Raw genomic sequence first — 16,912 nt, 5'->3', positions numbered from 1 at the left:
AAAATAATTTTTTATAAAACGATCCAAAATTACGTTTATTTTATTCTTCATCATTTTCTGATTCCAAAAACATATAAATATGTTATATTCGGATTAAAAACAAGCTCTGAAAATTAAAAATATACAAATTATGATTAAAATTAATTTTTACAAATCGATTTAAAAACAATTTCATCTTATTTCTTGTCCGTTCCTGATTCCAAAAACATATAGATATGATATATTTGTATTAAAAACACGTTCAGAAAGTTAAAAATAATAGAGATATAGACAAGCGTGCTATCCTCCTCAGCGCTACCGCGCTTTTCTGGATTGTCAATTTCACTGCCTTTGCCACGAAAATGCAGTGCGTTCAGTTTCATTCTGTGAGTTCGACTGAGCTTGACTAAATGTTGTATTTTCGCCTTACGCGACTTGTTAAATATTGAACTGCGAGCGAAAGCGAAAGCGAAAGACTGTGCCTATAATGTTGCTTGGCTATTGAAAGAGCTTTGGCAGAAGCGGTAGTTGTATTGTCATTTAAAATTGTATCTTGAAAGTATAATGCTTTTAAATCTGATGTAACATAACCAACCATCTGTTTCTCTTTCTTTCTCTACTTAGGTCCAGGAGGAACGGTGACGGACCCGCAGACAGGTACCCCGTTACACCAATCCCACCCCATCTCCTACCAGACCTACCAGCCTCCCGCCAACTTCTCTTACGGCGGGGGGCCTCAGGTGAACCAGCTGACGTACCTCGCACCATACTCTACCTCCATGCCTTACCCTCCCCCTCCCTCCCCGGGTAAGTAGGCCAAGTTGTCTTCCGTCTTTTTCAATGACCACTGTATAGGTTGACGCTATAGTGAATGTTTCGTGCTGTCTATGATTACACATTTAACATTCTGAAAAGTCATCTTTCTTTAACCGGTCATATTTAACTTTTGTTGCCGAGCTAGCATCACATTGTAGCTTAGAGACCCTCGCCTACTCGCCTCCCTGGCAGCAAGCGTCATCACCGTGCTTGCTTAAAGGAATTAACGAAGGGCAGTATTTGCTGTAACTTTGGTAAGGTTGTTCGCGCTTGGAATTACAGTGTTCTAGATGATCGAACGTGTAGCAAAGACCTGTACGCGTACGTGTAGGTATTGCGCCACCCGTGACTCACTTTCTTTCTCCAAAATTCCAAATCATACGTTGTTTTGCTCCCACCAAGACTGCAGATCTTGGCAAACGCGTGACGTAAAAACAAGATTTGATGGTGTTACCCGTACACGTTCCCGTACACGTGCTGAAAAGTACCACATCTAGCTGTTGCTACTGTTGATACTTTGACGTTTATTTTAGGCCCCCCAAAAAATAGTCTGTTTACGGTAACCCGACCGACCCTATTTTTTTCGCGCGACCCTAGACTTTTTTTTGGCATTTGGAAAAAAAACAAAACAAAAAAAACCAATCTTTTTTTTTTTTTTGCAAAATAACGTAAAAATATGGGTTTTTTGGAAGAAAAAAAATCCCGACCTACCGACCCTATTTTTTGGCCTATGTTACCGTAAACAGACCTATTTTTTGGGGGGGCCTTACCTTGGCTTCCGTACATTCTGCTTAGTTGTACAAAATGGCGAGCAAGATATCAGCAGCTGACAATACATCGTGAGGTCACCGCCAGGCTGTGCATGTATCAGCAGAGTCGGATCACATCATTTTCAAGGGGGGGGGGGTTTCCAAATTTCTTTTGGGGACAATTCGACGACGCAAAGCGTTTAGTTGAGGGCGCGAAGCTTCGAACCTTCTAGGGGGGTCCGGGGGCATGCCCCCCCCCCCCGGAAAGGGTGATAAAAACAAGCAAAATGAAGCCATCTGGTGCAATCTGATCCGAGAAACTTCCCCTAACACGCCTTCCAAAAAGTAAATTTAAGACGAAAAATTCGGATCAAAACAAGGACAATTGACCGATTTGATGTAACAGGTGAGCCAACAAATTACCCAACTTCTTTCACCGTGCTTAGAAGACAAAGGCCGACTCGCAGGGGGGTCTGGGGGCCTCCCCCCCCCCCCCCCCCCGGATTAGAGGTTGTTGGTTTTTTCAAATCAAGGAAAACGGAGCAATCTGGTGCAATCTGAGCCATCAGTTTTTCTTTATTTTCAAATCTATTTATTTATTCTTTTCTCTCTCCATTTGTTTTCCTTTTTGGGGGGCTAAGGGGGGTCCGGAAACCCCGGACCGACCCCCCCACCTCCTAGATCCGCCCCTGGTCAGCATAGTATGTCATTAACATTAACTGTTTGTTTTGTTGCCAGGGATCCAGGTGTCCCAACCAGGCACGCATCAGCCGGGGGGAGGGCTGGCAGCCAATCATCTCGCTTCCTCCCAAACCTCCCTCTTCCCCCACCTCTCCTACCCGCACTCCCCGGGCAACATGGCTCAGACTCCCACTGGCTCCCTCCTCCCTCACACTCACTCCCCCCACCCCGTGTCGCCTCTCCTCGGTCCTCCTGTCACCCCTCTTGGAATGGGATCGCCCATCAGAGGAGAGAACCAAGCCGACATTCTGCTCAAAGAAATTACCAGGTATGGCTGTCCATTTGTTTCTTTTTCAAATGAATGTAACCCAAGGGGTTTCTGAAGTAACTTTTGCCTTTTACCTTGCCTTGCCTTGCCTTGGCTGTCTAGTGCTGTCTTCGCACTCTGAAGTAATTAAAGTGTTCCACTTTTGAAGACACTTTCTGTAACCAGTTTTGAACACAGAGTGCCATACTTTAGGGTTCTACTTGTAAAAGTAGCACACATGATAATCATTATTTTACAGAAACTGTGTTCAAAAGTGGAACACTTTAGTTGAGAGTGTGAATAGGGTCTTGTTTGTAATAATATTCACTGTGACATTATGTCAGAAAGAAACAGTATCACAGAGTGTACTGTGCCGCCTCAGCTTTTTGATTATGCATGTTGCCTGAGCTGTAGTAGGTTCATCAGTGAGAATTTGAATGGGTACAGGTTACGAGAGAAGCTGGCCCAGCTTGAAGGCGAGAACACATTGTAGCTATGATGTTAGGCTCTGTGTTTGCTGGTTGTGAGTTATCGTCCCTTTAACCTTTAGGGCTATTGTGACAGATGCAAATGTGTTTCCTTTCTCAGTGAACATGGCAGGCTCCATGCTTAACCCGTTGACTGCCACACTACGTATCAGATAGTTACTTGGGTATGAACAAAATCTACGTATCAAATAGTTACTTTGGTATGAACAAAATCTACGTATCATATAGTTACTTGGGTGTGAACAAAAGCTACGTATTAGATAGTTACTTGGGGATGAACAAAATCTACGTATCAGATAGTTACTTGGGTATGAACAAAATCTACGTATCAGATAGTTACTTGGGTATGAACTCAATCTATAGCCGTGAGCACTTGTGTTGGTACAGGTTACGAGAGAGGCTGGCCCAGCTGGAAGGCGAGAACACGGCCCTGACGGTGAAGCTCAACCAGCAGCAGTGGGACGTGGAGAGCCGCCTCATGGAGCTCGAGATGCACCTCGGCCAGAGCGACAGCATCGCCAGCACGGACGTCAGCGACGACCGGGGGGGAGGGGGGGCTGAGCGCCCGGGGGGAGGGGACAGGCTGCAGTCTTCCACTTTGTCCACCGTTGTTAACAAAGAGTCCATCATATGAAACTGGATTCCGTTGTGATGTGTCTGGTCCAATTAAAGAGTCCATCATATGAAACTGGATTCCGTTGTGATGTGTCTGGTCCAATCAAAGAGTTCATCATATGAAACTGGATTCCGTTGTGATGTGTCTGGTCCAATCAAAGAGTCCATCATATGAAACTGGATTCTGTTGTGATGTGTCTGGTCCAGTCAAAGAGTCCATCATATGAAACTGGATTCCGTTGTGATGTGTCTGGTCCAACTAACTTTACGGTACGGTATCCTGTTTTGCAAAAACCCGGGTTCTTGTGAAACGTGTGCTTCAGTCAGTTGTGATGAACTACTTGAAGTGAACCGGGTTTGGATTTGGGGCTAGCAGAATTGGTTGTTCTGTGAAACGATGCTTTGAGACGAACGACTGGTAATTAGATCTAGTTTCAGGTTGAGAGTTCAGTGAACTCTCAGTAATCTGTTGTCAAGAACCGGTTTTGTGATACTGTGCTTCGGCCAGTTGCGATGCCCCACTGAAAACTGGAGTCGGTCTGATCCAATGAACTGACAGCAAGCGTTCGGCGAAACCGGTTTTGGGAAACGGGTCTTCATTGAAATGTAAGAAGCTGAACCATGTTTGGGTGTTAGGTTCAACAAACTTCTGTCACTTACTGTCAAAGACCGGTTGTTTTGTGTGAGGTTATATAAACACGGAAATGGTTTCTCACATCTGTGATGAACCAAGGGTCCTACTTTTGAAGTAACTTCCAGCTGTTCTTGGTACAATGAAGCATCAGCAAAACCAGTTGTCAAAACGTGCAAAACAAAACGACTTCAACCAAGTTTGGGTCGACAAGAAGGCATCGTGTTGAGAAACTGGATCTGGTTTGTTGGATCGTCCAATCAACTTCCATATCCTGCTGGTGAAAATCCAGTTGCGAAAATGTGCATATTTGAGAACAGGTTGAGAGAGGCGTTCTGAAGAAGTTGTTTACAGGGCAAAAGCCTGTGCAATTTGGGTTTGGGGTCAGCGCACTCTGGACAAGAAAGCATTCTATGCGTGGAGACCTTCAGGAGCTACGAAAGGTAAAACAAATATGAAACAGCATCTGGATCAGTTTCTCGACCAGTGAACCTCTGGTATGCGCCAATGGCAAGCCGGTTGCGCTGATGACCTAGTGTTGGTTGCAGAACTGCAACCGGTTTCAGCCAGCCTTTTCGCCAATTTCACTGGTTCGTCGTAGGAATCTGGATCTGGAATTGTGTTTGTCCTGTGGATCTCCTATAATGAAAAATCCGCAAGCAAATTTCGTTGAAGCTGAAACAAAGAGTGCAAGAACATCATTGGTTTGAGTCTGTGCATTTGAATTCCGTTTGTGCAGTGAAATAAATAACTTCAGCAACATATCACCAAAACCGTTTCTTGCGAAACGTTGGTGAGGGCACACACTAGGATGGCTTTACCTTTGCGTTTGTTTCAGGAAAGAATGGCAGTAGATCTTACAGCACAGCATTGTTTCAAACAGTCCTTACTGCGGTACAAGATCAACTTTTTGATGTTATAGTGTGCGTCTGCTAAGATCCCGAAAAGACAAGAGTCTGATAAAAAAAATTTAAAAAGCCCAATATGATTTGTACTTTACTTCTAACCCTGGTACAAGGGGAGGTGCAAATATATTCAGTGGCTGGAACTGAAAGCTGTTTGACTGAAAAAGTGTTCTCAAGATCTGTGTTAGAAGGCACGTGCTGTCATGGCAGAGTGAAGCTGCACTCGTGGTCCACAGACAAACTGGGGCAGTAGGGAAAAACTTTCGGAACATGTAATACATGTGCAAAGCTGAATCAACTTACACCGCTGCTTTTAAACTTCCGCATGGTTGGGGACAGATTGGTGAAGCTGTCAGCGTGAGTTCGTCCCCACGTTCGGCGAGAGATTTATTTCTCAGAGTCAACTTTGTGTGCAGACTCTCCTCGGTGTCCGAACACCCCCGTGTGTACACGCAGGTACAAGACCAAGTGCGCACGAAAAAGATCCTGCAATCCATGTCAGAGTCCGGTGGGTTATAGAAACACGAAAATACCCAGCATGCTGCCTCCGAAAACGGCGTATGGCTGCCTAAATGGCGGGGTAAAAAAACGATCATACACGTAAAATTCCACTCGTGCAAAAGACACGAGTGTGCGTGGGAGTTTCAGCCCACGAACGCAGAAGAAGAAGAAGAAGAAGGTGAAGTCTTGACAGTAAACAGCCCGACAAAGTGATTTCATGGTTTTTCATTTAGGTTTCAGATAAGTCAATCAATGTATTGAGCGTGTTAGGAATGTGAACGGTTAAGCAGGAAGGGAACTTTTCAACGCAGTCTTGTGACCTACCAGAAAGAAAAGAAAAAGTTTGAACGGGTGAATTCAAACAAATGGCAGTTAACTCACGGAGCTTTTTTTTACTGACCAAATACGACGATAAAGTACTTGACGTTGCTAATGGGCGGTTGACAAATTGTACAATCTGTCTAAGGCCTTCTCGACTGAAAGCCCCCAAAGTGAACATCAGATACAACCACAGTGTTTCGGCTCATAACGAGAATGTTGCGATGGATTGTTAAAATGGTTCAGGTTATATGTGACCCTCCACCACGGAATGAGTCGCATGTCACCTTTGCATGATTTTTATATTTTTACATATTCTTAAAGAGATTTTGAAGTTCTATCCAGTGGTGAAAACCGTTTTAGAAAAGAGCAAACACTTGTTGAGTTATAAGTCTGTGACTAAGGTGATCCTCACACTGATACCTTACACCCCCCGGACGTATATAAGGCCTAGCGCAGAACCCTGCGAGGTGACATCCGACTCATTCTGTGCTGGATCAAAACTTCGTGACCATCATGCAGAACGTTTAAATTACAGTGATTTGTGCAACCATGTGGAAAGAAGAGCTGTTAGACCGCAGTATGTCAAAGAAACAAAGGGACGTAGGCGCCTTAGATTAAAAAAATTAAACAGTAAATGAGAGTTATGTGGAACAAAGCATGAAGGCATTTGAAAAGCATTGACATGAACAAACGAATTTCGACCTCAAAAAAACCTGATCGTTGCAAGTACTATATAATTATGTTCCTTATTTTTCAAGGCACTCTAGAAACACTTCTAAAGGTACACAGACACACATAAGAACCAACTGTTAGTTTTGACGGGACGTAATCCTTACCTAAGCAGGGGCTCACATCCATGAGAGGTGGCATAGGACAAATGTCCTGGACAATGCAAAAGTGATAGGACATTTGTCCTGAACAAAAATAAATCAATAGGACTTTTTTTTCTTGCACCAATTTTCGTTGGGCGGCATGTTGCTTTTTCGGAAGAAAAAAAACGCAAAGGGAGGCAACTGTCAACCGGCTCGGAGCATTCAGTGTTGCGACTCTTGGAAGCTCTTCTCTACAAAAACTTCTTTTTTTTTTAAAGTCTCCCCAAGTTTCGTCTCCTTGGAGAGACACATCGCTTCGCAAAACATCAATAAAATAGCAAATCAAACTACTGTAAATTGGAAAGTACTGACAATGTCCGGATCAAATAAAAGCATAATCGGACAGTGACCACTTTGTGACAAAAACAATAGGGCATGTCCTGCATGAAAAATGTGTAGGACATTTGGAAAAAATATTCGTGTATGTCCGATGTCCGACGTGGATGTGAGCCCCTGCCCAAGTATATCCGTTTCAGCCCTTGTCAAGCGAAGAAACAAAACAGTAAAGAATGCTTCACTGAAGTCAAAACAACCATACTGCGGACGATAGCTCTTTCTTTTAAATGAATTATCTTAACGGCAGTTTTTCTAGAAGAAAAAAACCATTCCAAATATTGAATTCCGCTTATTTTAAGGAAAAAAACCCGGTTATCTTGTTTCAACAAGTATTTGCCATCAATATGTGAATATTAGGAGACAGAAGAAAATCTCCATTAACTTAATTGACTGATTAGATATAGGTACATTTTACAAATGTATCAGAACATTCCATTCTGAGAATCAATCTGAAGAAAACAAAAATCACTTGCATTCCAGAATATGTTGCTTCACAGTCAATTACTGTGCATCATTAATCAAAGGGATTTATAAAATGGACAATTCAGAAGAAAAAAAAAGACCAACTCGCGTACACGCATAAACATACATCGTGCAATTTGAAACAGGAACAAAAAACTTTGTTTGTGGCAAAATCTGAACAAGACACTCATGGCACTCGTTCGTTGCAGTCATTTCCAGAATGTTCTAAACCAGACGCTGTGATTTCGAGACGACTCTATAAATGGGCAATCTCCCTACGAAGAGATATTCGTCTTGATCCAATTTCGCTGCTAACATGACACAAGCTGAATTCATCGGCGATCTGACGCTCGGTCATCATTGATGAATAAATTTGATTTCGGTCACGACGACATGTCACAGGTCAGATTCTGCCGATGAATTCAGTTCTTGTGATCAATTTTTCCATACTGTTGTGATAAAACTGGTCTGAAATCACTTTGTTGTTAATATTTTATTCTGCATATTTTGAGTATATTGGTGTTTGATTGTAATTCTTTGGTGTGTAAATGTGTACGATTTTTTTCCCTTGTTAACAGTGTACAAGGACACCCACTTACAATGGCGGCTTACAAAAGACAAATCAGTGTGTGTGTGTGTGTATGTGTGTGTGTGTGTGTGTGTGTGTGTGTGTGTGTGTGTGTGTGTGTGTGTGTGAAGGGCGTCAATGCATGTAGCAAGTGTGCATGTATGTGTGTGTTATTGTACAAATTTCGTGTCATTTATTCAATATGGAAGTTATCAACATCATTCGTTTTTCATACTAACGTCTTGAAGTATCACAGTAGCTTGTATGTCAAGGGAGGTATCACGTCCCCTCAGGATGACGTCATGTGAGCTCCCGTTGGCAGTGTCATGGCCAAGCTGTGACGTAAAGAAATTACTGGGTTTTCTTTTGCTACAATTTCTTCCACCAGATAAGTGTGATAAAACGAAACTGACACGTTGTTATGTGGGTGTGTGTAAATATTGTTATATCCAGTCTCACATGTCAGAACAAATAATGCACGTGTATCTTTTTTTCTTTTAATAATGTTTTTTTCTGGTTCAATGTGGAATCTTCTTCTTCTTCTTGTCGATCACTCGGTTCAATGTGGAATCAAGACTCAGTGTTTGAAGTTAACCTAAGTTAAAATATATTCAAATCAATAAAGAAGCTGGCAGCTTCAGGAGCGAAGTAGGAATATTTCGCTCAACTAATTGTGAGGATTGACATGGGTTTTGGTCAGGGCTCCCCATAGACGGCCGTCCTAGAGGGTCCCGGGACCCCCACTTTTAATGTTTAGAGGGTCCATGGACCCCCTAAGCGGAGTTTTAGAGGGTCCCAAGAGTCCCGGATCCCCAAACCCCCTCTGTACACATATAACGCATTGTGATCGCGAATAATGTGATATGAAAAAGTTTTGTTATCACCAGAATATTTGAGGAGGATACTTCAAGTTTACCTTGTTAACTGCAACACACAGGCACACTTTCAGCTTGCTTTCTGATCTTTCTTTTGTAATGTAAGCTGATGACTACAGTCTGAAAAGAGTACCTACGGGACGCACAATAACGGTAAATTTAGTGCGTCCCGGGACCCGCTCTTTAAAGGTAAAGTGCGTCCCGGGACCCTCTCCATCAATTTCTAGTACGTGATTTCGACTTCTAGTGCGTATAGGACGCAGGGACGCGCACTTTGGGGAGTCCTGTCAGTAACAAAATTAATTCAGCAAAACAAAATCCCACTCAGCTCAAATGTTGCCACACTGTCGGTTGTGTTATGTGTCAACATGAAGGAATGAGCTGACCCCATGTAAAACCTTATACTCCCATTCCACACATCCGTTCTAGGTCCCGTTCCCACAGCAACCAAGGAACGGCACGGGAATGGGAGGGATCGAGAGGGGACCTTAACGGAACGCCAATGGACGTTAACGGAACTCCTTTGAACGGTAGGAACGGTTGAGTTCGGGCTGCATGTTCAAAATGTTAGCCATTCCCCGCCCGTTCCAAATGAACGGTAATGGAACCTTAACACATCAGCAACGGAAAAACTGAATAAGGGAGACAACTTACTATTAAGAGCTTACTGTTACGATTTATTTGCCCGAACCTTTTTTGTTTAGAAGAGGGGGGCTGGGGTTAGTATGGGATGAGTTGGAAGTTATAAGGAGCAAATGAGAAAAGGACATTTTTTACATAACTGTATAGTCGTACTTTGTTGACTTTTGGTCTACCTCTGTGGGAAAGCTTTAAGTTATGTCATGAACATTTTGAGTTATTGAAAGAGTAACCTTTAGCAATAAGTGTTAGCTTTCAACCCCACCCAAACCCCATCCCACCAATATCATTATCAGAAACAATAGCACACACACACACACAAACACACAAACACACACACAACCAACCAAAAACACATCCAAACACGCCCACACCAGAGTAGCGCGACTATGTTGCTGATAGCTTTTCACCGGGGAATAGCGAGCCGAATTTCTTTAGTGATGAGTCAATAAAGCATTCAAAATAAAATTAAAATAAAATTCTGGTGCGGTATGCTATTAATATATGATCAAAACACGTTGTTGTTGGTTTTTTTATTCCTGTCAATGCATAGATAGTATTAGTCACCGTCATTATATATACATTCCGATAAATCTTTTATAAGATGATTGATAATTCAGCATTTTGTGACTCAAAAACTACCATTTTGCATCAAAATCGTAGCTTTTGTTTTCATTTCATTGTTCATTCGATGTTTACCTTTGACGAGCTTTTTTCACCCTAATTATCTCTTATTTTTGTATTCTTTAGGGTTTCCACTGATTATCTTCATTTTGATCGTTTGTGGTCTACCCTTTTCCCACGCATATAAGCACAGTTTATTTATTGTTAATTAAAGGCACCCCTCTTCTCATTTAATTCACCATGTCAATCATTAGAGATCTGTCTAGGATTTGGACGAGAGCATCCCACAGCTTGAGCGCATTCCAAACACCCCCCCCCCCCCCCCCCCCCCCCGCGGGTTAGGGGGAAGAATTTACCCGATGCCCCCCAGCATGTCGTAAGAGGCGACTAACGGATTCTGTTTCTCCTTTTACCCTTGTTAAGTGTTTCTTGTATAGAATATAGTCAATGTTTGTAAAGATTTTAGTCAAGCAGTATGTAAGAAATGTTAAGTCCTTTGTACTGGAAACTTGCACTCTCCCAGTAAGGTAATATATTGTACAACGTTGCAAGGCCCTGGAGCAAATTTTTGATTAGTGCTTTTGTGAACAAGAAACAATTGACAAGTGGCTCTATCCCATCTGCCCCCCTTTCCCCGTCGCGATATAACCTTCGTGGTTGAAAACGACGTTAAACACCAAATAAAGAAAAGAAAGAAATTCCAAAATCCAACGTCCTGGTTAAAGGCACATTTCCTCTCGTAAAAACAGGTCGACTCATCATCTCAGATCTGGCCGGGATTTGACGTGGACTAAAACCAGTCTCTCACTTGGACACATACCAACAATCACAGCCTTGGCGCTCTCTGTGAATAGTTGGACAAGTTTGACGAATTAATTTTGTAATAGTCGCCAGTGGCCTTTTTAAGAAATAAATTCGTTCAGAAAAATCCAACTTTCCACAGGCACAGCGGCTAGCCATGATGTTGATTATTGGTATCAAACCAAGTGGAAGACTAGTCTTTTCCCATGTGAACGCCTGATCAGATCTGCGATGGTGAGTCCAACCGCTCTCACGATGAGGAGTGTGCCTGTGATTCCTGTGTGGAGTGGAATATTTGTGTGGAATTGATTAAAGTCATCATACACTGACACACATGTCATTGTGAGAATAATTGTGTCAAATGAACTCCCACTATGCACACGAGGCAACCAGGCTGTTAACTTTTGGTATGTGTTCAACTGGAAATAAGCTCTTATCCCATGTCTGGACGGATCTGTCGTAATTTGCATGCCTGTTTAAAAGGGGAGAAATTCAAGAGGTTTTTTCAACAGTAAACATTTCAGTTAAACACTGTACAGTGCATTGTTGGGCAAGTTTGAGAAGGCTTTGTTTGTTTACCATCGTACATTATTTCATCGTGAACGTGTTTTATTCTTCTCTTTTGTGTGTGCATTAAAGCAATTCTTAATGACAACAAAATACCAGCAGGTGATATATAATGTATATGTCGGTTTTTCGTTCTAGTCACCGTATACTCAGGAAAAAATGAACCAAACAATATCGTCAGTGATATTATAATTTTGTACTTTTTTTCATATTAGTATAATAATTCCATGGAACCCGCTTCATAAACAGCAATACTTTTAGGGATGTCAGAAGTATATATACATGTCTTGCAGTAAAACTCTCTCTCTCTCTCTCTCTCTCTCTCTCTCTCTCTCTCTCTCTCTCTCTCTCTCTCTCTCTCTCTCTCTCTCTCTCTCTCTCTCTCTCTCTCTCTCAACTTCATTTTTTTCCCTGTTACTCTTACTGTACTCCCTACATGGCTTAAGGGCACAGTAAGACTCCCGTAAACCATCACAGACACTGTCAGGCTTTTACACACAGTACAAACACCCTTTCATTTAAACACTCACCGCTTGATAACATCTTAGGTGCCTTCCGTAAAGAGCGAGCAATTTTCAAAGAATTTATTTTTGCGTGGTTTACCTGAGCCATCGTAAACCCGTGTGATCCAGTTTCCTTTTTTCACAATGAAGTCGTCAGTTTGTGATTTCCAATGCGACTCGCTGTAAGCTTATCTGCAATAGCACGTTATTATGTACCTCTGAATCTAAACGCACCAAACGGCTGTGATTCACACGAACTCTAGCGATGGCTTTTGACTGCTACGAGAACCACGACCTTGCGTGACCCTGCTTCCGGGCTTTTCTTTTTTCAAACTTTCAAAACTTCGAATTGTACTGATCTTGTCTTGATGAAAAAAAGAATTATTTTATTATTTAAGAATGTTTGTGTAACAAGCTGTACAAGCTGTCAATTTATCATTTAGATTTTAAAAGTAAGGTCTGGCGCCAAAACGCACCGTCCGATTTTGTTATCAGACAATCCGCAAAATTAATTCTTTGAAAATTGCTCGCTCTTTACGTAGGGCACCTAGGATGTTCAAAAGCGGTGAGTGTGTAAATGAAAGGGTGTTTGTACTGTGTGTAAAAGCCTGACAGTATCGGTGATGGTTTATGGGAGGCGTACAGTGCCTTTAAGGTTTCCAAGCTGAAGTTCACAGCGCAGTATTCAAATTTTAATAACACATTCTGCGTTTACTTGAATAGCTTACCCTTGTTTGCGTGAATCCACATATATAGTGTTCGTACGTGAGTATGTCTGTACACGTTGGTGGATGAGAACGTACGCTCGCTCGCGTCACGTAGCTGTGTGTGTATTCATGTGACTGTGTGTTATACGTGTGTGTCTCTTTTTGTTCGAGAAGAAAAAGATGTTCGGGTATTTCAAATGGCTATATGTGACCCTCCACCACGGAATGAGTCGCATGTCACCTTTGCATGATTTTCATATTTTTACATTTTCCTAAATAGTTGTTTATGCTCTATCCAGTGATGAAAACCGTTTTAGAAAAGAGCAAAAACTGTTTGAGTTATAAGCCTGTGACTAAGGTGACCCTCACACTGTTACCAGACATCCCCCGGACTTATATTAGGTGACATGCGACTCATTTCGTGGTGGAGGGTCACATATTTCCCTGGACAATTTGGAAAATATTAGTGGAAAGTTCCCATTCAATGTCTCCATTTTTGACACCTTTGCACCAAGATCACATTTCCAAAATAATTAAGTCTGTCAATTATTTTCTTTTTGTGAGGTAATATTTAGCCGAACCTTTCATTGAAAGTGTAGTAGTGATGTACTTTTTGAATTTTGCATTCTTGGATTTGTGCGGGTTGTTTTAAAAAAAAATGTTACAACTGGGTTTTTTTCTCCAAATAAGTTTGCAAACTGATTTTTTTTTTAAGAAAGAAATTATGTGATAGAAAAAGATTTTTTTTATCTGTTCAAGTCTACATTGATGGTTGTGGCAAAATACAAAAATAAGGTCTTGAGTAAAAGTTCCTTCTGCAAAAAGCGTTGAATACAAGAGACAATTAATCGCTGAATGCATTCAATGTTTTCTTTTCTGATTTATGAAACTTATTGTTATTAATGTTTTGTTACATTTGCTATTCGATAACCAACAATAATGTTAATAATAGTCTTCCGTATTACCTTTTTATGGTGCAAACAACACAAGATGACTCTTGCACAGATAATTATGATTAGCTTTGTAGCATTCATGTGTTCTTTAATTTGCTTTTTCTCTTCCCAGTTTGTAAATGACCTGATAAAGAAATGAGTTGCTGTTTGTTATTTAAGTATTTAGCAATACTTTTTCGCCCGTATTTGTTTCTAATAGCAGATAAAACAATTTTTTGCGTCGTAAGATGTCAATTTGTTTAAATCAACTTTTACTAACTTTCATTTAAGACACTGATTTTTGTGCACACATTTTCGTTTTTTTCATATAACCTTGTTTAGAATAAGAGAAAGAGACATAACAAATGCATGTGAACACAATGGCTGACATGATATGCTGAGGTCATATGACGTCATGTGTGGCATACTGGTATTCATATTACGTATTTTTTTATGTTCATGACGTATATGTGAAAATTATGAAACAAATGTTTACACTGGTGTTTGCGATTTTTAAACTGTTCTTGTATGGTTTATATTCTCATCCTGTTCATTTCTAGAACGGTGTTAAGTCTTTGTCCTTTGTGGTGGGATGTGGCCAAGACTGACTTTTGACTTTAAATAAACTTGATAATTTTCGTCGGCTGTTCTTTATTTCTTCTTCAGTGTGTGTGTGCGCGCGCGTGTGTGTGTGTGTGTGTGTGTGTGTGTGTGTGTTTGCGTGCGTGCGTTCGTGCGTACCTGCGTGCGTGTGTCTTGTCTGTCTGTCTGCTCGAATTTGGTACACATATGACGTCAGCTTCAAAGGCCTAACATACATGACGTACTTTTCCAGGCATGATACAACTTCGGCCTCCTAGTTGTCAGGTGTTTTTACTTTCTTTGTGTGTGTGTGTGCGTGTGCGTTTGCGTTCGTGCGTACGTGTGCCTTGTCTGTGTGTCTGCTCGAATTTGGTACACATACATATGACGTCAGCTTCAAAGGCTAACATATATGACGTACTTTTCCAGTTGTTAGGTGTTCTTACTTTCTTTGTGTGTGTGTGTGTGTCTGTATTTGTGTCTGTGCCTGTGTGTCTCTGTGTGTCTGTGTATGCGTCTTTAGTACACTTTGACTGGAATAAACGATTTTCGAAAATAACAGTCAGAATTAGCAAGCGTCGTGTAAGAGTTGCGTCCCACTAACCGCAGACAAACCGAAAACACATGGTCGAAAGGTTAAAACAACAATCGTAGTGAATAACTGACTCCGATGTGTATATGTTATGCAGTGTCCAATCGATGTTATGCTTTTTTTCTTTCGAAAATCTGCACATCGGAGCCACGATTGACTTGATTGACTCCAGCAACCACTTACCACGCGTGTCAGTTTCACTCCACTGTCGTGACCTCGTCACCGTCACAGCCAATTGTAAGGCTTACATGTAGGCCTATACAAACGCTGCCATGCGTTGCTCAGAATCACAACAGCCCGCTCAGAGAAAAGTCACTCTAGATTGGTCTATGCAACGGGCTCACAACGAGGCAAATCGCTTCATGAAGGCGACGAAGAAAGCAAGATTGCTGCGAGATATGAAAAAAAGTTGTACTTCTTAAACTAGTAGACGATTCGGTCAGTGAAATCGTCAGAGAGAACGTGGTTATGATGGGAAATTTAGCTGGGGTAGTCCCTGAACCTTGAAAAGCGGTGGATCCCTCGGGTTACGTCGATAACCACGCCGAAAAGATCGCAACATGCTACACGGCATCGCACCGGTGACTCGTTTCAGTCCACAGTCAAAGCTTTCATAACACAAAAATGGCTATAAATGACAGCTAAGACAGTATTTGTTACATTTTAACAGTGTGTACCCCGAGTTTCTACTGCAAACAAGAAATAATAGCAAAACCTCAAAATATATGTGAGTCCCCTAATATGGACCACCTTCAACAAATCGAAGAAAATAAAAACTAAATGCAATTTTAATTAATTCATTAAGAAGCTTGCTGAAAATAACCTATAACTAGCCCTAGAGATTTCAAAAAAATATAACAAATAGTCTTTTTTTTTGTTGAAGTTGATAATTTCACTTATTTTCACTCTGTTTTTGATAAGTTTCTTCAGTTTCCTGGTGTGCTTCAAATAATGCTCTCATCAACCCAAAACAGCTCAATCTAAAGCATATTTGAATTAGTCTGACTTGCACACTAAGTTGTATCATGTTATTTTGAAGTATAGGGGGCTTTTTACAGTGATTCGTGAAGGCCGCTTCACTGGTCCATATTGGGAGCCCAGGCTCCTAATATGGACCATTTGTGATTTTTTCTGTATTTAATTTTTGCTGAAGGTCTATCAAAGCTATTTCACTCTAATTAGGCCTAACTGTTAAACTAAGAGAGAAGGACTACCAACCACAAAATGAAACTTCTTCGCAAGAAAACAAGCTAGTTATCAGCAATAAACAAAAAGTGGTCCATATTAGGGGCCCTTCCCCTACTTGAGTCGGCGGCAAAGAACGCTCCCAACTGCGCTCTCATGTGTAACCATCAAAACTCTATGTCGTTTACCTTCAAACACAATATCTGCAGAGGTCATGCCGTCCTGGTCACGTCCAACACAACCTTTGTGTTAGCTGCTGGACCAAGGTCGTTTGTCATAGAAGGTGAGTTGACCAAAGATCAGAGTGGTTTCTCTCAGTTCTTCTTTTCAGCCATCTTTTTTTTCTCTTTGAATTCAGTCAAGTTTTGACAGAGAGAATACTACACTATATATGGCTTACTGTGTCGTATCAGATTAAACGAGTTGCTTTTTTCAATATTGAACTGCGAGCGAAAGCACACAGTCTCAGTCTCAGTCTCAGTCTTAGTCAGTCGGCTAAGGACCGTTTTGGTTACTTTTTGGCGTCACGTTAGCAAACACATTTTTCTGATAGATTTTAACACCACAACACTAAATCTAAAGTTTTGGGGCAATATTCCAAACCACCGGTGAGAAAAACGTTGGTTTGTGTGTATGTTTTCCTTCTTTGGCGTTACTATTCTTGTTTTGAGGGT

General features: G+C 41.4%; 1 protein-coding gene across 1 annotated transcript in view; it reads left to right on the top strand.

Annotated features, from left to right (window-relative positions):
* LOC138946189 (cyclic nucleotide-gated channel beta-1-like) overlaps nucleotides 1-14,517 on the top strand; it is a 108,280-nt gene extending 93,763 nt beyond the window's left edge. The window contains exons 7-9 of the mRNA XM_070317702.1: nucleotides 604-786; nucleotides 2,283-2,553; nucleotides 3,408-14,517. Coding sequence (XP_070173803.1) covers nucleotides 604-786; nucleotides 2,283-2,553; nucleotides 3,408-3,654 — 701 coding nt within the window. The 3' untranslated portion in view covers nucleotides 3,655-14,517. The remainder of the gene's footprint in view (nucleotides 1-603; nucleotides 787-2,282; nucleotides 2,554-3,407) is intronic.
* Nucleotides 14,518-16,912: the final 2,395 nt, after the last annotated feature.

The sequence above is a fragment of the Littorina saxatilis genome, linkage group LG13 (genome assembly GCF_037325665.1).
Source record: "Littorina saxatilis isolate snail1 linkage group LG13, US_GU_Lsax_2.0, whole genome shotgun sequence".
In the NCBI taxonomy this organism is placed as follows: Eukaryota; Metazoa; Mollusca; class Gastropoda; order Littorinimorpha; family Littorinidae; genus Littorina; species Littorina saxatilis.
This window is presented reverse-complemented; position numbering and strand designations above follow the sequence as displayed.